This window comes from Brachyhypopomus gauderio, chromosome 1 (assembly GCF_052324685.1).
Source record: "Brachyhypopomus gauderio isolate BG-103 chromosome 1, BGAUD_0.2, whole genome shotgun sequence".
Taxonomy (NCBI): domain Eukaryota; kingdom Metazoa; phylum Chordata; class Actinopteri; order Gymnotiformes; family Hypopomidae; genus Brachyhypopomus; species Brachyhypopomus gauderio.
In genome coordinates this window covers 24,243,089-24,266,127 of record NC_135211.1, presented here as the reverse complement: position 1 = coordinate 24,266,127, position 23,039 = coordinate 24,243,089, and the positions used below count along the sequence as shown (strand labels likewise).

Genomic DNA, 23,039 nt, shown 5'->3' with positions numbered 1-23,039 from the left:
TATTGCAACAGCTGTTTATTCAGTCTATTGTTTAGTTCTCTTGGGTTTACATCAGTCACCCCAAATGTGTACAACCTTTGCCAGTAATGGTCCTAATAACATTGTGTGTGATACTCGGCTTTACACAGTTATAGTTTGCTGTACTTTCATTAAAAAATAAATAGCTACTTTAGAACATGAGATGACATTCAGATGCTAAGGACTCATTTACAACTTCAACTGTACATAAGCGTGAGACCCATAGGAGACGTGGGATGATGCAGCAAACTTGTCAGTAATGAACGTTTCAGCTTGAACAATCTGTACATACACATGAGCACAAAACTCCTCCCAGGCATACCAATCCACATATTTCATGTTAAGAGCAATGGAAGTTCGGTCTCGTGATTTCTTGATCTGCTTCTGAAGTTCCGAACGTGTATTTACTTTTTTCCTAACAGATAAACTCATCTGCTCATTTGAAATTCCTAAATGAGTATAAACCTAATGCTAGAATGGGAGAAACAGATGCTCAGACGTTCACGGGTCCTGGGGGTGGGGAATACCGGTCTGTCTGGAGAAGCCAATACGACCTATGCTGTGCTGAAGTCTACGGGGATTCCTGTCTGTTATTAACAAACAAGTTTATTAAATATGATGAACATAAAGTACTTTGTGACGGGTGAAGTCCAAACAGGTCTCACCCCTTTTCTGAAAAAAGAAGACTCTGACTTACAAAGCCTGAGCCACAAAACAAAAGACTAATAATGACAAAAAACAGACGAGCCAGCAGGAGAACAACAACAACAACAAAAACAAATGTGTTTACACTTCTCTGTGTCCAGGCCCTCACTGGCAGACGACCTTGAGCATGCTCATTGAGTTCCATAGTTCTCCCGGCAACTCTAGCAATGCAGACGAGTTCATGGAATATTTCAAGGCGTCACAACTGACGCGGCAGTCACTGGTACTGCCTGTAGTCCCCAAAGGTGGGTGCAGGCATGGGGCTGGGGTCATCTACGAACTGGGGCCCTGAAAAGGCAGAATTTAAACAACAGTTAGAACTCATTTAGATGCTGAAGGTCTCCATTGAAGATCTGCATTTTTTTTTTGCTTGTTAGTTGCAAACTCACCAGTGGGAAACTGCGAAGAAGCAAATCTTGTGAGGAGGATACCTGCACCTTCTATTAACGCCAAGAGTATCCCTCCCATAGCAGCAGAACCAACCATGGCCACAGGCCCATCTGTGAAGAAAGGTCCAGAATCAGTACCAGCTTACCACTCACAAATCACACAGACAGCAGAGAGTCAACGACATCAGTTTAAAAGGAAAGCAGCTTGTGCAGCGGACCGGACCATCCGGGAGTCCGAAGGCCGATCTGCACATGGATCTGAAACGCAGGCGTGTGAACTCACTCCTGGCAGCGAGGATGGCCCCCGTCATAGCCCCACTGGTTATGGAGTTCCATGGGTCCTCCTTCCCACGCACCTTCACCAGCCCACAGTCAATCATGGAGAAGAGCCCTCCCCACACCGCAAAGCTTCCTGTAACGTTCACAAACGCATCATAAGGACTTAGAGCAGGGCATATGTTGTACCTGATTGCTGTTGTGTAGCTGTACAATGCCTTTGCAAGGATCTTTATAATATATTAAAACAGTGGCAACCTTTTAGCATTCATCCCAACAAGCACCTTGGAGTAGAATCAAATTTAATTGTAATGCAAATTATAATGACAATAAAGGCGATTCTGATTCTTTAATGTGAATCAAGACTGGACCTTTTTATTTTTACCAAAATGATTCAAGAATCACTTGAATGCTTTCATTTATCTTAACACTCGTTAAGATAACACATCTGCCATGTCTAAAATTAGTCAGGATGCTCACAGTACACAAGTAGAAATGATTTGTTGGAGAGCTCATTTGCATATTAAGATGTTCTTGAAAAACCAAAATAACAATACTGATTAACTAACAATACATTGTTCAGTGTGTAATTTTCATTACAGGAAACACAAAATGGGTTATTTGGATAGAGATAAGACACAAATAAAAAACATGCTACTCAAACAATCAGTTTAATCCCATGACAGCTTCCCATGTGAATGTAGCACTGATTTCATCATCACAGATTTCTATCAACACTCTGGTCTTTTGAACAGTAACTTGCCCACAGCTTGTGTACACTAGATCTTCCGAAACAAATGGTCAGAATGCATTATGATGACTGAGGATCATCATAAGAGACATGCTTACCTCCTAACTGTGGAGCTCTTGTCCTGATGGCGGTCATACTACCCTTGAGCCTATGGTTCATCCCCTGAACACAAATACAAACAAATACAAGAGTCTGGCAAGGCTACATTAACAAACAGGGCCAACGTTTCCAAAAGTAATCTCCAATGAAAAGGGTTTTTGCAACAGGTCCCAAAAATAAAAGGCCACTCAAAACCATCCAAAACTATAAACACATTCACTGAATTCAAATACAGTCGTGGTCCAAGATTCAGCACATGGGGTTTGGGATCACATGACCACAAGTCTATGTAAAGCTATTTTGCTTTAAATAACAGCCATAATCATTTAACTTCAAGACGGTGTCATTTCCATTCCGCACAACACAGCCCAACTTACAGAAGGAGCATTACGAAAGCCTTTGACTGCTTGAAATATTCCTCCTCCTATGGCCCCCATGGTGAAGGCCCCACCACAGTCATCCACTATCCTCCAGGGACTGAAAGAGGACCATTGAGGTAAATAGATTACACAACCACCTAGCTAACACACGCAGATTCTGGATGTTTTTAATATCAGTGTAACACCAAAATCTGTGACCACCGAATTTGGTGACTGAACAGGCAGCAGCACACAGGTGACAGTCAGAACATGTGACTTCACTGTACTCATAATAAATGCGTTAAACCCTAATGAAAACGTCTGTAAGTGTTGTGATCTTTGACAGCGGTGTACTGCAGGCTCTCTACTAATCTAAGACATAAATACTTTTTTGCAAATGGATATGGGGTTAATATGCAGAGTGTAGTCAAAGATATCGGAGGTCACAGATATCGGTGTAACACCGGTAACGGTGTGAACTAACTACAGGCCTATTTAGAACTCCTTATTTTCCACGTTTACATTTAAATAGCAACGTCCACCACACAATACAATGTGGTCCAATGTCAATGTGCCTTGATAGCAAAAACTTACGAAACTTACGAATACGAATGTCTCTAAGTAAAAGTTAGATCGATAAAATTTACCGGCTAGTTAGGACAGCTAAGCACGTTTAAGCAAACAAGAATTTATGTAGCTAACCAGCTAGCAAACATCGACATTTTTAAATTGTGGTCCATCCTCAAATGTCCACACATTTATGAGACCGTCAGAAATAAAAAAAAGCAGAATTACAGTCCGTGTTAGCAGAACAAGGTCATTTAGCTTTGAGCGGTACGAAGGACATCGTGGAGGGAATCAACCGCTCCACGTGACAATAACTTGCGAATAACTGACAACGCATCTAAAAGTAGCGTTTATTTGACCCCACATTCGTGTTCGTTGCTTGTATAAACATTAGTTCACAACAGGTAAAAATTAAAAGAATAATTTCAGTTTGTCGGCTTACCACGGCTCCCTCGCGTACTCCTCCATTTTGTTCTTTTCCTGTCGTGACGCAATCAGGAGCGTGACGCTGTCGGGTTGACGTCAGGTCACCGGTCTGATTTGCGCCCTCTAGTGGGCAGTGGGGGAACGCCAAATGGTATCTACTTTGTAAGCATTTTTTTTTGCTAGAAATTGATTAAAGATCCAACATTTCCAAAGTCAAAGCCTGATGAATGAAATCCACTGGATTATGTAATTAGCTAATCCAACTAAAAACGAAACAAAATCTTGTAGAGATTTTAACCTTTTAAATTTCTTTCCTCTTTTATCTTTGGGGGTTTAGAGTTTTTAAAATATTGTAAATATATAATTTCTTCTCTACCATACTTCACTTGCCACTTTGCGATGTAAAACTACAGGAAAAATACAGGTACAGATATGAAAGTATTGGATAAAGCAGACATGAGGCAGATTTTTTTGCACTGAGTATAGAAATAATGTGAACATGATAGTGATAGTTTGTCACCTTTACATACATTAGTGTAAGTATAGTAATCTAAAGATGTTTTAGTTACATAAATATCAGAGTGTCTGAACTTGGGGTGATTGTTTTTGGTCCTCGGCAAAGATGCAAGGACAGAACAACCTTAACAAGGACAGTGCACTGTGATAACCTTTGCCCTTGTCCTTGTTAAGGTTGTTCTGTTAACATGGTGTATTGTCCTTGCATCCAGTTCATAGCCTAACCTTCAAATAGGTGACAGCTCTAAGATGCAAGTTTGTATGCTGCTTTACTCTGCTTTACTCTTTACTCTTATATCAATGCTCAACTTACTCTCCCAACCCAAAGCACCTCACCACCTTGGTGCCCCTCCACATCCTACATCCAGGACGTTGCTCTGGGTTGGGAGAGTAAGTTGAGCATTGCTATAAGAGTAAATGTGTGGAAAAAGCATAAATGTTTCAGTTAATAACTTGCTTTCCCATACAGTCCTGGAAGAATAACCTTAGGTTTTATCTCTTCTTATTGTTGAAACAAGAAAGGGAAGGAATAGATTGTGGTTATCCAAGTCACAGTCCAACCAGGCCTATTACAACTATGCTAAATGAAACTATTTAGTTAAATACTTCACTGGGCAATATTTAAGGTAGCTAAAAGATAAAACAACAGATAAAAGATTATTTTACAATTAAATCTTTTGTTTGAGTGTCACGGTGCAATTATAATTACTATAATTCATGTTATGTTCTAATATTGTAATGGCATCAGAGTTTAAATTTATTGTTCCAAGCTTCATAGCAGGAGATGAGAAGGAATCTCAAAAATCCTAAAGTGGAATACCATCAGCAAGTATTTGTTGACATTAATCTCCTAAAAGTAACAGTGCTGCCACTATAACAGCATTACTAAAAGGTTCACAGTTCTGCTTTCCTCTTACCTACACTTTCAGTGAATGTAAAATTATGGATTTATATTAACTCATATGATTCCAGTAGGGTGTGAAACTAATTACAGTTTCTTAACAGATGTATAATCAAAGTTGCACATCTCCCCCCCCCCCCCCCCCATCTGCAATTCCATGTATCAAAGCGAACACATCAACTCTGCTCCATCTCTCTCTCTCTCTCTCTCTCTCTCTTTCTGTGGAATAATTGCTTAGAGACAGGCTGCTGGCAATCTTCCCATTATTAGGAAGGAGAAAGGAATGAGTTGCAGTCAAAGTCTCCATTGAGAATGACCATATATGGGAATTTCATGGTGCGCTGACTGAGGCAGAGGCAAATGAAATATAAACTGGGCTGTTGCTTTTCAAATCGGCCTTCACGTTTCTAAAAGGGCTCCATTACTGAACGAGATGTTTCTGTGGTACAGCGTCTTCTATATAAATGTTTTCTATTTAAAATATTTTCCAGGCAAGTTTTATTCAAGTTTCACTAATTACATATTTACATATTATATTACACACGTCATATACCCAAGGTCTATGCTGATTTACAGGTTTGAAATTATTGGTCTACGATGTTAATAATTTCCAATTCTACAACAAAGTGTAAAAATGAAGTGTGTTAAAGCTACTGTTATACTGCATTTAATAGCTTGACTACTAGAAGTTGGGTGCTAAATCAGAATCAGTGTTACAATGGTCTTTCAATATTTTTTCAACAGTATTTCAATAGTTCTTCAGAAGTACGATATTTCTGTAGTGTTTTGGTGATATTTAGCTCTTCTTACTCCTTTCTTTTGCTTAATAATTAAAACATAGACTGCATAGCCTCCAAATGTTAAATTAATTTCTTCAGTTTTGTTTTATTTCTGCTTTTTGTGATTTTTCACATGTAAATAAGACATTCCTGTCCTTCATTCCTAAATATTTTTTCAGTGAGGAACAGTACAGTGTGCACTGGATTACCTTAGACAAGAATACTGTCCTACTGAGTGCATTACATGATCTTAGACAAGAATACTGCTCTACTGAGTACGCTATACCTTATGTCAAGAATACTGCCCTACTGAGTGCACAACATTACCTTAAGTTAAGAATGCTGCACTACTAAGTGCACTACATTACCTTAAGTCAAGAATACTGCCCTTCCGAGAGCACATTACGTTAAGTTAAGAATGCTGCACTACTAAGTGCACTACATTACTTTAAGTCAAGAATACTGCCCTACTGAGTGCTCTACATTACCTTAAGTCAAGAATACTGCCCTACTGAGTCCTCTACATTACCTTAAGTCAAGAATACTGCCCTACTGAGTGCACTACATTACCTTAAGTCAAACATTGCCTCACTACATTACCTTAAGTCAATAATACTGCACTACACTGTCTGTATGTTGCATTACTTTATTAGGATCTACTCGACATTCTGTGTTTATCATAACTTTTGGGATTAACTCACATCATTACTCAGAAATCATTAGTCCTCATGGTGTGCACTGTGTAATGTCAAGCAAACATATTACTTTAAAAGACATTTTTAACTGAACAACACATCTTGAAAATAAAATGAGATTAGGTTCATTTTGCTATGTATGGTTGCAATATAAAGAAAAAAAAGAAACTTTTTGAAATACTATTAATTCTTATTTAAGTCTAGCATTATTTTTATATCTTGGAATGATTTCCTATGACATTTATCTTAAAGAGACCAACTGTGTCTCCATCGGAGAGATGAATTAAAATAGTACAATTTATTGACATGATAACATTTCTTATAGTCTAACCAGAACATTATTCCACGGGTGCAACTGAAACTAAGACAGTGAGGGAGGTAGTGATCCAGACTGTAGCAGTGCACAATGTTGTCATCTTCTCAATTTCTCCTCAATTCTACTGCATTCGATCCAACCAGATGCCATGTTCTCTTTGAATTATGTCATATGTAATGCTTGTAATCAAATAACATTTTTAATGAAAGAATAATCCTGAGTCAATTATAAAACCTATAAATTCTAAATGTCATTCAATTCTTCTTTTTAAATATGAACTGCTATTCTGTTAGGGTCACTTAAATCATGTGATGTGTTTGCATTACAAAATAGGCAGAGACATCAAAAAGAGAATCTAAAACCAAATAATAAATTCTATAGTGCTACACTCCAGCAGAATCTCCAAATGTTCCTAAAACTGTTCTCATTGTGTTTCAACAACAGCACAGCAAAAATGTCTTAATTGGAGAAAACATGTTTTGATTAAAGTTTCCCTTTAAATCCCTGATAATGTAGAATCCCATAACTTGATTAGAATCCCAAGCACAAGGACCTGTCTGCATACTGTCAACACATAATTAGTTAATAACAGATCTTCAGAAATGCATTGTAAAATATACCAGTTCCCATGGGTTCCATCCACATACATGCATGCATACTGTACTACATACACTCGCCATATAGTTTCACTTAGTGCAAATTATAAACAAGGCGTCAACATAGGCTGTTAGTGTCAGCCTGTGAGCACCACGACTCTACCAGGCATTCACTCCTCCATCCGCTCCAGTGTATTGCGAGGGAACCCCAGGCTGAATGATTCCGTCCTCATATTGTTGTATACAGCTCAGTAGAAGACTGTGTGTAAGGGAGGACAGTTGCCCATCTCCGTAATGTGTGTGAGATGTGTGGCCTCCTCCGCTCGTCCTTCTACCTTCTTTGTCTTTCTCAAGTTTCTGTCTGCTCATTGTAGAAGTTTTGGTAATTCAACCTGTGAGAAGAGAAAATAAATTTTAAAAATTTATTTAGCAGCCTTTAAAGAAAATGAAAGGGAGAGTGTGTTCATGTAAAGCCATTGTGACAGAATAAATGAATACAGAGCCAATAAGCATGATTTCAAGATAACGTAGGCTAGAATGGCTGCATGGGAAAATGTTTTTCTGGCTTTAATGAACTCTTAACTAAATGAGGATTGTTTGAGACATTTTGAAAGGTTTATTCTGAGCCCTCTTATCTTCTCATCTGCCACACAGAAACGTTTTAATATTTCTAAATCCTATTTTTCTGAAATCATTTTAAGATGCTCATGCTGAGGTGAGGAAGTGCCATTTCTTGCCTTTTTGAGTTGTTTAACGTTGGCCCCCCGTATGGAGGCGAGAAGCTGGTCCCGGGAGTTCAGGTTTCGGCCTCCGATACTGTCTCCCAGCTTCCTCCGTGACACCGGGGTCAGGGAGTTCTTTAAGAAGTCGCCATCCAGGATTGGTGGTGGTGGGGGTGGTAAACCCCCAGGTGGTGGGGGTGGGGGTGGAGGACCACCAGGCCCCTTCCTGGGCGCCAACTTTGGGGATGGTAAAGGAGATGGAACTGGAGATGGTTTTGGTGAGCTCCGTGGGGAGGCTTTGTTGAAGCCAGTTTTGGGGACCTCCAATGATTCTTTCCTGTCTCCGTTTCCCTGGGCTTGGGCCTGTTTCTGTTCCTGCAGCCGCTTTTGCCTCTGCCGGTCCATGTTGCGGCTGAGGATGTTGGTCATGGTCATACGTGGACCAGCCAACTCAAAATGGTAGCCCAGTTTAAGAAGAGTTGTGTTTTCCTTCAAAATCTTTGTCATCTCCATCTCTGTCTTGCCTCCGCAGATGTGTCTCTGGTTGTGAAAACGGAGCTCGGTGAGGGTGGAGTTATGTTGAAGGGCTTGGACCAAGGCCATGATGCCTTTGCTAGTGAGAAGATTGGAGTCAAGGTTAATGCTAGTAATGGTTTTGTTGTTGCGTAAGGTGCCCGCGATAGCGTAAGCCACATGGTCATCTGCACGACAGTTAGCGAGGGCAAACGTCTTAATATGTGTGTTATTTTTTAATGCTTCAGCAAACTGTATGAGGGTGTTGACTTTAATGACTTCAGAGTTGTTAACATTAAGCTCAGTCATCCCAGGATCATTGCAACAGACCCTTTCCAGATCTTCAGCAAACATGCTTGTAGACTCGTCTTCCTCCTCTTCCTCTTTGGTCTTGGTTTTTGAATTTTTATCTTCCACACAGTTTCCAACTTTTACTTCCTTAGAAGACTCATGTACTTCATTTAGGATCTCATTATGCACTTTTACATCCACTTTTGCCTTGCCAGAGGAGTTCTTCTTCAGTTCCTCCTTTCCAATAATAAATTCCTCGTCCTTTCTTGCTTTCTCATCCTCTGTATCTGTGCTGTCAGTATCTTTCCTAAAATCCTTTTTTGCCCTGTCTTTGTCCTTATCGCTGGACTTTACTACGTCAGCTGGTTTGTTGATCTCTTTCTCTTCTGACATCCTCTTTTCATCTGTTATCGTCTCCGCGACCAGATTTTGTTTTTCCTCTAACTTGGAAACCAGGCCTTTTGTTTTACTGTCTTCCTTTTTCCTAACTTCTTCTCTCCTCTCTCTCTCCTTTCTTTCTTCTTTCTCCTGCTTCTCCTGTAACCTGGAGATCATCTCCTTTGTCTTGTGGTCTCCCGATTCTCTTCTCCAGCTTTCCTCTTTTCTATCCTTCTCTTTAGAATCCTCCTTTTTCTCTTGAAGTTTGGATATCAGCTCTTTCGTTTTGCCATGTGCAGACTCTCTTCTGTCCTTGAGCTTGCAGTCATCATTCGGCTCTTTCCCTCTGACCTCCCCTCTCAGCTCCCCTCTGACCTCCCCTCTCAGCTCCCCTCTGACCTCCCCTCTCAGCTCCCCTCTGACCTCTCCTCTCCTTCCACTCTCACCCTCCCTCTTGAAGCACCCCGGTCTTGCACCTTTAATGTCCTCTAGGCCTCTGGGGTTCCTGTCCTCTGTTTTATCATCATCTTTAGCAGGAACACTAGATGTGGAGACACTGGTTTGCCACTGCAGTCTTCCATCACTGTTCTCCTGACTCAGGCCCATCTTCCTCAGATACTCCTGTTTTCGACTTTCCCTTCTGGGCTCACCCTATAGGGAAAACATCAGCGAACAAATGGCTTTATACAAACTGATAGATTTATAGCTAAGTTATAAATTCATTGTGAATTGTCTTCCAGACAATGTTGAATATTTTAAAATGGAGAGAAATCATGCAGAAAGAAAGAAAGAAAGAAAGAAAGAAAAGAAAGAAAATGGCTATTAGGCTAATGCATTTACTGAGCTTAAATACTAAAGCAATGCTAAGTATTTCATGTTTGTTTTACAGGTCATCAGGTATATTAGAGCGGAGCCATGAATCTACAGTGGCTGAGTGTGATTTGTGAGCCAGGGTCGCTTTGGCTGTGCAAAGCATGGGCTTGGCAGACCAGTCCTTAAAAGGCAGTGCGCAAAGGAGCAATCAAGCTAGGAATTTCAACAGAAACACAACAGAGACGACAGCAAAACAGAGTGGCTTCACTTCCACTGAAGAGTTTCACACACGCGCACCCTGCTGTTAACACAGCTCACTCATGTGTCTCCGTTAACACCCCTCATCGCTGCAGATCGCAGACTGAAAGTTCCAACATTTAAATTATTAATTTAACAACTGTGACCAAAATATTACTCTTGACATCCATGCTGCAGTTTCCTAAAAAGGCTAAGGGCTAAGAAGGTCCACCGTCATCAGATAATTATCAGAGGCTTGGGAGGATAGATGACTGTTAAGAATAGTATACGAGTACGCTTATTTATTAATTGATTCATTTATATACGTACGTACATATGTATGTATGTACCTATGTATGTATTTGAATATTTTTTATTAAAAAAAAACGCGTTAACAAGTGCGCTAAGTCTTCGTTCATACCTCAGTAGACAGGTTCCTTTGTAAATGCCTTTTGGACTCATCGTCGCGATTACTGAAGTTCGGATCTTTTTTAGATGCTTTTTGTTTAAAATCCGTTTGGTCCACTACTATAATTTCGTTCGGGTCGGGGTCCGGTACAGTCGACACCACCTTCTCCAGTTCCTCCACCTCTTCGGGCGACAGGTTTGACAGCAGATTGTCGAGATCCGGGTCCTCACTTACCTGCCGCCCAGTCCGCGTAAGTCCCTTCAGTTTTCTCCTGGACATAACTGCGCAGTTGGAAATCATGCGATAAAAGAAAATTTGTTCGCGCGCTTGCAGCCGTAATTGTTTCACCTTTTGTGTATTGCCATAAATAAACACATATACTTTTAAGAGAAAGAGCAGTGACGTTCAGCCTATTCCGTTTTGGACGCCCTATTAGCGCACTGTGGTCATTCGGAGGCAAGATACCAACCAGCTTATGGCGCGACGGTTTCTCATCACAAGTTTGTGGTGCTTGGACATTCCTTGAAATCCATCGCGAGTGCCTGCCCATATTTAGATAGCGGTACACAGTCCTTTAAAGGCAGCTGGGAGGGCTATGGTTTACTAAATCCCCAAAGTATCCTAGAAACAAACTTCCTATTTGTGATAATATTGTGCTTTCATTGCAACGGTGAATTCATAGGTTCGGGAACACAGTCTGAACTGACTGAAGTGTTTTGCCTGCATTGTTGAATTAAGATACCAAGTACATAAGCATTATGCATATATCGTATATGCATAATATACGATACATTATACGAGATCATATATAAATGTATATATAAACTTTACATTTATATATAACTATTATTATTACATAAATATTATTTTTTATGATCAATCTTACCTGAAAACTGTTCACAAAACTATGATGGATGTTTAGCATTTTTGGCTACTGTGAAATAAAAATAGATTATTTAATTATTTTACATAACTGTAGGTAATGAGCTACATAAATAAATGTCACTCATCTAACTTATCACAATAATGTATACCACCGCATACTGTGGCAAGTGAATGAAACAGGCTTTAAGATGTTATAGCCACAACAACAAGTAAAAACATGTAAAAGACCAAAGGTTTTTATTGTAAAAAGTGAGTTATGCAATATAATTCTTCCATTTCTGTCTGTTAGAAGTCCCTTATAAAGGCAAGAATTTAATTTCTAACATCAGTAGTTTTGCATCATTCTGTGAGTAAAATGGTTAGACGTTTGTTACATTTAAAAACATCTCTGTGGCCATCTTAGATACAGACGTTCAGATTTGTACTTCACATTCCAAAGTGACAAATAAATTAACAATTAGGCAGAAAGGACTTTGCATTATATCACACTCTATTTGCATTAAAGCACAAGTCATTTAGACGAAACACAAACTGTCACCACTGGAAGTGGTAATTTGGCATTCACTGTACTACTGAAGCTGCGTCCAACATGTAACTGCAAACACCTTCCACTTAAGATGAGTGTTTATGGCATTACTGTGAGGACGTAGTAATGCTTACTTAAAACACAGCACACATGAATGGGTTCGGAAATATTTTTACTTAAATTCCTGTTTACAGCAAACCCACTTCTTCTGAAAACATTACTCCAAAACTGAAATGCTAAGAATTCCTCTAATGCTTCAACCAGAAATGGTAGTGCACCCAAAGAGTCTTTATCCAGAAGTTCATGAAATATGACAAACTCTTGAAAGCTGAAGAATCTCAATATATATCAAAATTGCAGCCTAGAAAACCCTGAAATAACAGATGTCATGAGTAAATCCCCATACAAACACCATTCAAATCAAAATCTAAAGCAAGGACATGAGTTTTATGTAAGCATAATCTGTTAACTTAATGAAGTCACTTTATTGACTCCCACCCCAAAAGGCAAAATAAGTTGATCAGATAAGGGGCCCATGGGAATTAATTTAAGCAACATGAGCCACAAATACAGTTAACAAAGGGCTGGCATCTAAATAGAATTTACACCTCAAAACTGTTAGAATTACATAAAAACATGAGGGCAGCAATACAGAACAAAGTAATGTAAGAATGGTATTCAAGACAATGCCAATGTAAATGCTGTCTAATATCTGTCTAATCTCATTTTCAGACTGGCAGATGTTAATTCTCATGCGGTGTAGAACGTTACATATTGTAGACTATTAGTGTGGATGACATGCTTTCTAACATGGACTTTTTATTTGTGTGTCAGTACAGACAAGTCATGTAGCGGAACAAGGAAAAAATGTCTCAGTGCCAATGAAACAAACAAAACGCTCTTTCGTCCTGCAGCCAACAGTGCCAAGAATAATGACACCAAAATTTTTATGTCTGTCTAGCAAATGTTCCACAGCAAACGATGACCATGTAGCATGCGGAGTTAGCCGATTGGGGATTTGTCAGTTGGCGAGTCGGGTGTTTAGTGGAACTCCAAAATATGATGTGTGTCACCTGTGCATCACACTGGAGCTTAAAGCACACCCAGGCCATTCACTCTTCACTCTGCCGCGCATTCAAGAAATAAATACAACTAGATAGGCAAAGTTTGTGAACAAACTTTATGTTGGCTTGCAAAGCAGCTGAAACGCTGTTTTGACTGTTGATGACCTAATGTTAAAGGTTGTTTTAATGTTATCATTGTTAAATTATGTTGCGGTTAAAGAGCAGTTTAGGTGTTTGGGGTAATTACTGCTGAGGGGTAATTGGCTGTGGGGTAGTTGACATTGAGGGGTTATTGACCTGTTGGGGTTATTGTTGTTAATGGCTATTAAGTTTACTGTGTAGTTCCTGTTAAAAGCTTGTTTAGATGTGGATTTCTTTGTTGAGGGGGTATTAACTGTGGTGGGGCAATTACTGTTGAGGGGCTATTGCCATTGGGGTAGTTAATGCAGATGTATTTGATATTGTTGAAGGCTATTCGTTTAATGGGGTTGTTGCAGTTAAGAGGTAATTTAGCTGTTTGGGGCAATTACTGCTGAGGGGTAATTGGCTGTGGGGTAGTTGATATTGAGGGGTTGTTGACCTGTTGGGGTTATTGTTGTTGATGGGTATTAGGATTACTGTGTAATTTATGTTAAAAGCATGTTTAGATGTGATTTTTTTTTTTGTTGAGGGGGTATTTACCTGTGGTGGGGCAATTAGTGTTGAGGGGCTTATTGACATTGGGGTAGTTAATGCTGATGTATATGATATTGTTGAAGGCTATTCGTTTAATGGGGTTGTTGATGTTAATAGGTAAATTAGCTGTTTGGGGCAATTATTGCTGAGGGGTAATTGGCTGTGGGGTAGTTAAGATTGAGGGGTTATTGACCTGTTGGGGTTATTGTTGTTGATGGCTTTTAAGATTACTGTTTAGTTTCTGTTAAAATCTTGTTTAGATGTGAGTTTTTTTGTTGAGGGGGTATTTTCCTGTGGTGGGGCAATTACTGTTGAGGGGTAATTGGCTTTGGGGTAGTTGATGTTGAGGGGTTATTGACCTGTTGGGGTTATTGTTGTTGATGGGTATTAAGATTACTGTGTAATTTATGTTAAAAGCTTGTTTAGATGTGATTTTTTTTTTTTTGTTGAGGGGGTATTTACCTGTGGTGGGGCAATTAATGTTGAGGGGCTTATTGACATTGGGGTAGTTAATGCTGATGTATATGATATTGTTGAAGGCTATTAGTTTAATGGGGTTGTTGATGTTAATAGGTAAATTAGCTGTTTGGGGCAATTATTGCTGAGGGGTAATTGGCTGTGGGGTAGTTAAGATTGAGGGGTTATTGACCTGTTGGGGTTATTGTTGTTGATGGCTTTTAAGATTACTGTTTAGTTTCTGTTAAAATCTTGTTTAGATGTGAGTTTTTTTGTTGAGGGGGTATTTTCCTGTGGTGGGGCAATTACTGTTGAGGGGTAATTGGCTTTGGGGTAGTTGATGTTGAGGGGTTATTGACCTGTTGGGGTTATTGTTGTTGATGGGTATTAAGATTACTGTGTAATTTATGTTAAAAGCTTGTTTAGATGTGATTTTTTTTTTGTTGAGGGGGTATTTACCTGTGGTGGGGCAATTAATGTTGAGGGGCTTATTGACATTGGGGTAGTTAATGCTGATGTATATGATATTGTTGAAGGCTATTAGTTTAATGGGGTTGTTGATGTTAATAGGTAAATTAGCTGTTTGGGGCAATTATTGCTGAGGGGTAATTGGCTGTGGGGTAGTTAAGATTGAGGGGTTATTGACCTGTTGGGGTTATTGTTGTTGATGGCTTTTAAGATTACTGTTTAGTTTCTGTTAAAATCTTGTTTAGATGTGAGTTTTTTTGTTGAGGGGGTATTTACCTGTGGTGGGGCAATTACTGTTATGGGGCAATTACTGTTGAGGGGTAATTGGTTGTGGGTTAGTTAAAATTGAGTTGTTGTTCAGTTATACAGTTAATACTGCTGCAGGGACTGAGGGAGAGAAGAGGTTCCGTGCGTGTGTTGTGTGAGCCTGTGGGGATTCCGCCATTCATTCTCTATGGGAAAAAGTCAACTTTGGAGCGCTGTCCTGAGGACACCGTATGTCCGACATGTCCCAAAAGCACAAGCATACTTCTTCCATATGAGATCTGTGAACCTGCCAATTTTCAAGGTTCTAGCTCAAAAACTGCGACCTGTAAAAGTTACCGAAAACTCGAATAGAATAATAATAAGAAGAAGAATAGAGAGAACAGTATGTTGGCTGCTTCGCAAGCCAACATAATAAATTAAATATCAAAGTGCCACAGGTTATTCAAGAGACTCCTCCATAGTGTCCCAGATCAGCCACTAGAGTGCACTGTGCTCTCCTTACTGCAGGATGTCTCAGTGGCCCGGGTACTGTGGAGGAGAATACGGCGGAGGAGCTGAAACACACAAACCATGACAGACAAGTTATGCATCATCTGTTTTTGTCACAATGTTGGAAATAAATGTCATTCTGATTGTACCAACACTGATTTAATTAACAAACTACGTTGATTTATCACCCACGGTGCATGTCGATGATTTTTTTGGGTTTCTCTCTTACCTCCTTGACTGTATGCTGGATCGTTGTGGAGATATGGTGGATAAGGCCCCTGTGCCATCATCGGATTTTGCGGCGGCATACCAGGGTACTGCGGTGCTACTGGGTAACCAGGGTACTCAGGGTTTCCAATGGGTTTTCCATAAGCATCATACATTGGCTCCACAGGGTAACTGGCCATTGGGATCTGCTGGGCTGAAATTACATTGTTTTTTATGCAGAGTGCTCTCCATGCCAGAGGTTGTGAATGCATTTTCATGATGCAGCTTTGTAAACAGCAGTCGTAGGACAATCGACTAAGCGGCAGTTGAGGAAGCAGCTGATATGTAAACCATGCATGTTAATGTCCAGCGGATGCTCTGAATCCATGCAGTCCAGTTAATACTGGTATATACTGTAGCACTCTACATTGTGTAACAAATACGATACCTTCCTCGGTCTCTGCAATGCAAAGAAATTCGTCATCACCTTTAAAATTCTTTCATAATGTGTAAAGCATATTTTAAAGCAGCGTTTCTCAACCGGGGTGCCGCGGCACCCTGGGGTGCCGTCTGTCTTCATCGGGGGTGCCGTCAAAATATTCTGATGTGAAATAAAAAACTATTGTTTTAAAAAATGAAGTTATTATACGCTTTAAAAATCATTAAAATGTATTTCATATGACCAGATCTTGCGTGAGCTTTTTTCAGGCGGGGGGGATTGCAATCTGTCGCGATGGTTAGTGTAGCGGCTGTGTGTGTGTGTGTGTGTGTGTGTGTGTGTGTGTGTGTGTGTGTGTGTGTGTGTGGTTGGGGAGCGGGCTGGCTAAAGTCTACCAAGAAACAGCGCGATCTATATTCTGATTGGTTCAACCTGTTATAATATACAACCGATGGATTGGCTGAATATGCTGCGGTGTGCGGCGATTAGATTATTTAAAAAATAAATTAATAATAATAATATTCAAGCGTGAGAAATTCCATGTGTGGCGTGAGAGCGTGTGAAATCGCTAAATATGCGTGAGTCTCACGCTCAAAGCGTGCATATGACCTGCATATGACCAAGGTCAGCATGTGATTACGCAGGTTTCCCACTGACTGGGGCGTACTCACACTAGGCACGGTTTGCTCGTTCCGTGCTGGGGCCCGGTTATCCCCCCTCCCCACTCCCCCTCTGGCCTGCACTCACACTCGCTTCAGCAACCCGGCCCGAGCACGCTTACGTCATCACAACGGCGCTTTATTTGGAAAAAAGCGCGCTCGCACAACACTATAGAGCTCATGATTCTCTTTTTATTGTATTTTTGGAGTCGTTTTGGGAGTGCAGAAACACGGTGCAAGCACAGATTTATCGATCATTTAACACAACGATTGTCTGCTAATCGCTTTGCCGCTATGACTGTTTAACGTGAGCGTCGCATCACTGATGTCATGTTTGAGTTCCAGCGAAATGAACCAATCAGACGAGGCACCAAGCGGGCCCGGGCACGGATAGCGCTCACACTAGAAGCGAACCGTGCCAGAGTCCACATGAATCGTGCCCTGGCCCACCTCTTCAAAGCGGGCCCGAGCACGGTTAACTGATCCGGGCCCGGGCACGGTTGGAGCGCTCACAGTAGCCAAACGAACCGTGCTTCGGCAGGCAACCGTGCCCGGGCCCGGATCGCAGAGCCTAGTGTGAGTACGCCCTAAGTCACATTTATCTGCTCTCTGTCTTAATAATCACTTTTTTTGTGTTATGTTGGCTGGGAGATGGTTGCAGAGAGTATGTTTTCAGGGTTGCCAACGCTCACGCATTGAGCATGAGACACACGCTTTGACAGTATTCACACGCTCTCACGGCACACTTCCGATATCTCACATCCGAAAAAAAAATCTTGTTTATTTATCTGATCCATATCTATGATTCAATGAGTTACTAGTTCGCTCTGGCGCCAACCACCCGCGATCGATAGATTGCGATATAATACTTAATTTGTGTCCATTTTACGTTCACACCCCCCCACCCCGGTCAACAACTTACGTCTCCACCCCCACCCCCCATCCCCCCCAAAGCCTGTGTTTTTAACGCATTGTAAACTGGGGTGCCTTAAAATTTTGCATGCATATAAAGGGTGCCACAACTGAAAAAAGGTTGAGAAACACTGTTTTAAAGTACCAGAATAACACTGCCTGTAAAATTACTAAATAAATAAATATAACTGCATAAAGAGTTGCATGCAGTTCCATTGCTGCATCTGTGGAGTTTCATTATTGACGGTCATCTTAAGCTTTGTCGTACTGAGGTCTATGGTTCTGTTGCTGTCCCACAAAACCAAACAAGCAAAACCTGCAATGTCAGTGTACAGGATGTCCCCACATCCATCACACATGCAGAACACTGTTGGTCTTAACGTTGGGACATCACATGATCCTTGGCCTTGTCCTGCCATTAAGCGCAGCCACTGTTATTAGGCATGGGAACAAAACCTCCCCATTCTGTGGTCCCTAGACATATATAATGAGTGTGAGTGTGGGTGCTTGTGTGTGTTCACCTTCTTAGGATGTTCTGCCTCTCTGCTGGTGGGTGTGTGTGTGTGTGTGTGTGTGTGTGTGTGCTCACCTTCGTAGGAGGTCCTGCCTCTCTGCTGGTGCCGCTGGTACAGGTAACAACAAGAACACATGAAGCAGCACACCATGGTGGCGATGGCGGCCACGAACAGCAGGATGGAGGATGCGATGCCTGCTATAGTGGAGGGGCTATGGAGCAGAGCATGGGCCAATCAGAGGGAGCAAATAACAAACAATTGTCCTTACTTCAGTTACATTACAAGGATCAGATGTATCTAAATTATTACAGCCTCCTCCTACACGTGTATATATAGAGATTATTTTTAATTTCATATAACACCTGTAATTCAGAGACATAATTGCAAGAATGTAAAGTTTTTTTTAATACTGAAATTGTACTTATAGCAGAGCCTACATATACTAGTATACCACACACATGCAGAAACAACATATTGCAGTACACTCCACACCAGTAGAAACTACATAAAGCACTACAACACGCACAATCAGAACCCATATATCCCAGTAACCCATGCACGATCAGAAACTATATATACCAGTATACTTTTACCAGTTACAACTCTTTAAACACTGTAAATATGGCACTGTAAAGTAAAACAAAGATGGCTGCTTCCGTGTAATCAGTCCTTACTAACTTTCCTGGTAGCCAATTAAACCATTTATAACCCAACAGATACTTAATAATAGAACAAGGTCTACAATTTATTATTATTATTATTATTATTATTATTATTATTATTATCATCATCATCATCATAATTTGTTGTTGATATAGATAAAATCTATCTATATCCATGGTTGCCAAATGATTTTTCCAAAAAATCATCCACAAACAAAAATCTAAAAAAAAATCTAACAAAAACCCTACAAATTTGACCTCGTAAATGTTTAAAGTGGTCACCTAGCTATCTAAGCCCTAGGTAATTCTGGGTCATTTTAAAATCCAATGTTAAAAGGATTTCATTAATTGGAAACCGTGTGTTAATGAGACCCCATGTTTGATTAACTACACTGTCGCAACAATACAAGAGCAGTGTTGTAGGTCTCCAGGGCAGCTCGAAGACTGTTGCAGACTACAGCATTATTGTGATGGCTGTGTGCTGTCTCAGAGCGGACATGGCAAATGCACTTTTAGTGTTTGGTCAGGCAGAAACCAGAGGGTCGGTGTACTAAATTAAACAAATGGCCCAAAATTAGCACACTGATGAAAAATAATAAAATCATCACTCCAGGTTAATACTCATTATCTTTTTAAGTGAGCAATTAAAATATGGACTATTTTATATATATATATATATATATATATATATATATATATATATATACACTAAGTATTAATTACTCTATTCATTTTTACAATAAACAACATTCTCAAATGAGAAGAGATGTTTTGCACTAGAATCTAACTATCTAGTATCCATCTGTCCATCTGTACCAGAGCTGGTACATGTATAATAAATGAAATATAAATCACAAGGATAAAATACAAAAAAAATCTACAATTTCCATTACCCATTTCTCCCATCAACCATGAAGGAACATCATACGAGAATACAAATAATACTGAATCTAATATGTTTAATGCAAATATAATTAATTACTTAAACCCCCCTTCATGAGACAACTTCATGAGAAAACAAAAATCACAAGAAAAGGTCTGTTACAGGTTTTCTGATTCTAATTATACTGGTGAATGTCTTTAAATGAAAATGCAGATTTTGCAAAGTGATAGTAATACAACACGCTCCGCTCAAGGTAGAACTGACAGCCCTGCACAAATTATCACAGCAAAGCTGAAAACATGTCCTGAATACATTAGACTGCCAAAATGTAATAGGAAGTGCACAAGGTGAAGTGCACAAGGTTTACAGAATACAGCAAGGGTGATATGGTTGTCAAACATTGTGAATGCTGGATTATTCCAGGCATCTTCTGGGAAAATCCTTGGATCTAGAATGCGTGCGTGTTGGTGATGTATCGATAATGAACTAATTTATAATTTTTTGCATGACTCAATTTTTAAAAGAGGACAATCCAAAATAAAAACATTTGAGCTCATCTACATTTTTTTTTTTAGATATTCACCAACATTTGATGACGCTAGTTACTGTTTTACTGTATAATTTATTTATATCTTTAAAAATCTTTAGAACTGGAAAATCCTGCTTGTTAATTATTATATGTTATAATTATACAAATATTTAGAAAGAACTGGTCAGGCATTCATTCATTCATTCTTTCATTCATTCATGTATTTATTTATTTATTTCCTGGCACGCCCTCGACTCCAGCACGTGGGAATGTGGAGGTGTCCGTTACATCCCTCACCTGAGGTGGAAAAGCATGCATCGCTTCTGTCCTCGCTCTGTGATCATCTTGAAGCCGTCCAGGCAGCAGTAGCGCCGGTGGCAGTTGCCACAGCAGAAGGTGATCAGTGGGCAGTCGAAGCCGTTGTGCCAGGTGCCGTTTTTATCGACGTACCACAGGCAGTCCCCATCGGCACTCACTGTGTGCAAAGAACAAAAACAAGCCCGTAAGGATGTCAGGAATCGGAAAAGGTGAGACTGAAGAGTGGTACATTAGGATTGCTAGGTGAAATGGTTGATCTCCGAGCTGTCCGAGTCAGTTTTCTATTGTCGGTTAGTGATTATGCACAATGTGAAAGATTCACACGTTTGGAGAAGAAACACTGCTGTGGTCGTACAGATCCGTTTTGGGTGGAGAGCGCTTGCTGTCAAGCTGGTGTCTGGCTCAAAATCTGGTTCAGTGTTGGTCAGAACAAAATGAGAGGCGTTTTACGGAACATAGGCAAGTACACTGAAGCCAAGTGAGAAGAAGTATGTTGTGAATTGCAATGCACATTATTTTTAGGAGCGACAGAAGAGGTGTTTAAACTACAGGAACATGAACCGCAGGAATGAACCAACGTCAGTGACTAACGATTTCCACAAGTAGGAAGCAAACTTCGACATTATCAACTGTACCCTGGGATCATTAGTAAGATTATGCCAAAGAAAGGGCGTTAGATCTTACCACGTCTGCTTAAATATAGAATACACCTGCTTCAAGGTCTCAACTGCTGGATTCGCTTTCAGTTACTGACTGAACGGATGATTTTACGTGTAAGGCCACATTTGTGTGTTTTTCACTTGCCGTCTCTCCGTCGTACGTTGCTGCTACATTATTAAGATCTCACGCAATAGCGTAACACGGGGAAACTAATCCGTTGCTGTTAGACACACGCAGATATGACAAGTAGACGTGGATCATATTTAAGACTCAAATAGGCAGGATAAGGGCCTGAATAAAATGGTATGCATGTAGAATAAAGCCATTTTATACAATTTACAAGGTATACAACTATGAGAGACTAGTATTTGTTTATTATACTTGCATATTGTGTAGTACAGATGCAATAATTGCATTTATTGCGAAAATACATCTCGTGCTTCACATGTAAATGAATGAAATCAATGGTACTTTCATTAGAAATATAAATATATTGGTTTAAAACGTTTACCCTGAAAACACTACCAAATGAGACACTACCAGTGATTTAGTATGACGTAGAATAACGGTAGCGTATATTTAAACTCCGTGTATTATAAAGCAATTTTAGCATCCGTTTTAACAGCGTTTTAATCGGGTGTGTCTGCAATCCACATATTTATCACATTCACGTGCTTATTATTTATCAGGACTCCCGTCGGGGCCTGTCAAGAAACCGGAGCACAATATCGCCTTACCGTGCCAGACAGAGAGCGCCATATAGATGACTGGTATAACCATGGCGGACAGGGACATCTTGACTCCGATAAATTATCCGTCAACCTGGTGAGGAAATGCAGAATGGAAGAGTCGCATTTGTGTCGACTGAACGAGAGCTTTTAAATCCCAAGGTCCTAGCACTGGCTCGCTGCGCATACAAGCATTTGCTTCGTGATCAACACAAGTCTTACGATTTGTGTCGAATTACACATCGTCCGTGACGCTGCAGGCGGGGAGGTCGGATCGGTGAGCCCAAGTCCAGCTCCTTAACGTCTCCTGGCCTAAAGGCGGATTTTATGTCCCGACAATGAGCGTGTCGCAACAAATCTGACATGTGAAAAACAAGAGCGATGATGCTCGCAAGACGTCTCCCATCAGCACGGACACCAGCTGACGTAATGTCACCGACTGGCTACGGCAGCGACGATGCACGCCTCAGAAATGCGTGAACGGAACAGAAACGAGAGGGATAGCCCCCAGGTTTATCTCTAGGATTTGGCTGCAGCAGTTGACGAGACGTTAGTTAATCGAATTTTCTTTTTCGTAAATAAATGCTCTAATGTCCACCACATAAATGGCCATCCCCCAACGGACAGGATTAATCTCCCTTGGTGTCAGCCCACCCAAATTCCTTACATAGCCAGTAAAATCGGTCTAAAAACGCGAACAGGCCCAAGGACGAAAATAATTTTCACGTAGGTTTATGCATCGGCCTCAACTTTGGCGGACTTAAAGTTACAACAAAATGTTAAAATTATGTGTAACTAATATTCCCACAACAACGCCATGCAACATTAAAACTATTACAATTTGCTTTTTGAATGGCACTTTTTAAAATTGGTTTGTCAAAATCTAAATTTGCTGAAGGCACGTCCACTGACTGGATTCACTCCTACCCCGCCAAAAACTT

At 40.3% G+C, this 23,039-nt stretch overlaps 3 protein-coding genes and 1 long non-coding RNA gene across 5 annotated transcripts; 1 reads left to right on the top strand and 3 right to left on the bottom strand.

The window, feature by feature from the left end:
* On the bottom strand, positions 1-3,733 carry timm17a (translocase of inner mitochondrial membrane 17 homolog A (yeast)). Its single transcript, XM_077004455.1, has 6 exons — positions 3,607-3,733; positions 2,616-2,715; positions 2,238-2,301; positions 1,396-1,524; positions 1,113-1,223; positions 1-1,011 (listed from the first exon to the last, which is right to left on the bottom strand). Exons 1-6 carry the CDS (start codon positions 3,630-3,632, stop codon positions 941-943), a joined length of 501 nt encoding a protein of 166 aa, XP_076860570.1. The 5' UTR covers positions 3,633-3,733; the 3' UTR covers positions 1-940.
* Positions 3,734-6,416: 2,683 nt separating this feature from the next.
* lmod1b (leiomodin 1b (smooth muscle)) lies at positions 6,417-11,254 on the bottom strand. The gene is made up of 3 exons (XM_077004451.1): positions 10,769-11,254; positions 8,131-9,948; positions 6,417-7,785 (listed from the first exon to the last, which is right to left on the bottom strand). The coding sequence occupies exons 1-3, from the start codon at positions 11,054-11,056 to the stop codon at positions 7,759-7,761; spliced, it is 2,133 nt and encodes a 710-aa protein (XP_076860566.1). The 5' UTR covers positions 11,057-11,254; the 3' UTR covers positions 6,417-7,758.
* A 607-nt stretch (positions 11,255-11,861) lies between these two features.
* On the bottom strand, positions 11,862-22,734 carry shisa4 (shisa family member 4). Of its 2 annotated transcripts, XM_077004454.1 has the most exons (6): positions 22,321-22,734; positions 22,108-22,192; positions 20,690-20,867; positions 18,393-18,529; positions 15,816-16,007; positions 11,862-15,651 (listed from the first exon to the last, which is right to left on the bottom strand). In XM_077004454.1, exons 2-6 carry the CDS (start codon positions 22,163-22,165, stop codon positions 15,611-15,613), a joined length of 606 nt encoding a protein of 201 aa, XP_076860569.1. In that variant the 5' UTR covers positions 22,166-22,192; positions 22,321-22,734; the 3' UTR covers positions 11,862-15,610. The 2 variants fall into 2 exon arrangements, with proteins under 2 accessions (XP_076860569.1, XP_076860568.1); XM_077004453.1 differs by having other exon boundaries at positions 22,108-22,732.
* LOC143513627 (uncharacterized) lies at positions 20,828-22,195 on the top strand. Its single transcript, XR_013130638.1, has 2 exons — positions 20,828-20,919; positions 22,060-22,195. It is a non-coding gene; the product is annotated as an uncharacterized LOC143513627 (long non-coding RNA).
* Positions 22,735-23,039: the final 305 nt, after the last annotated feature.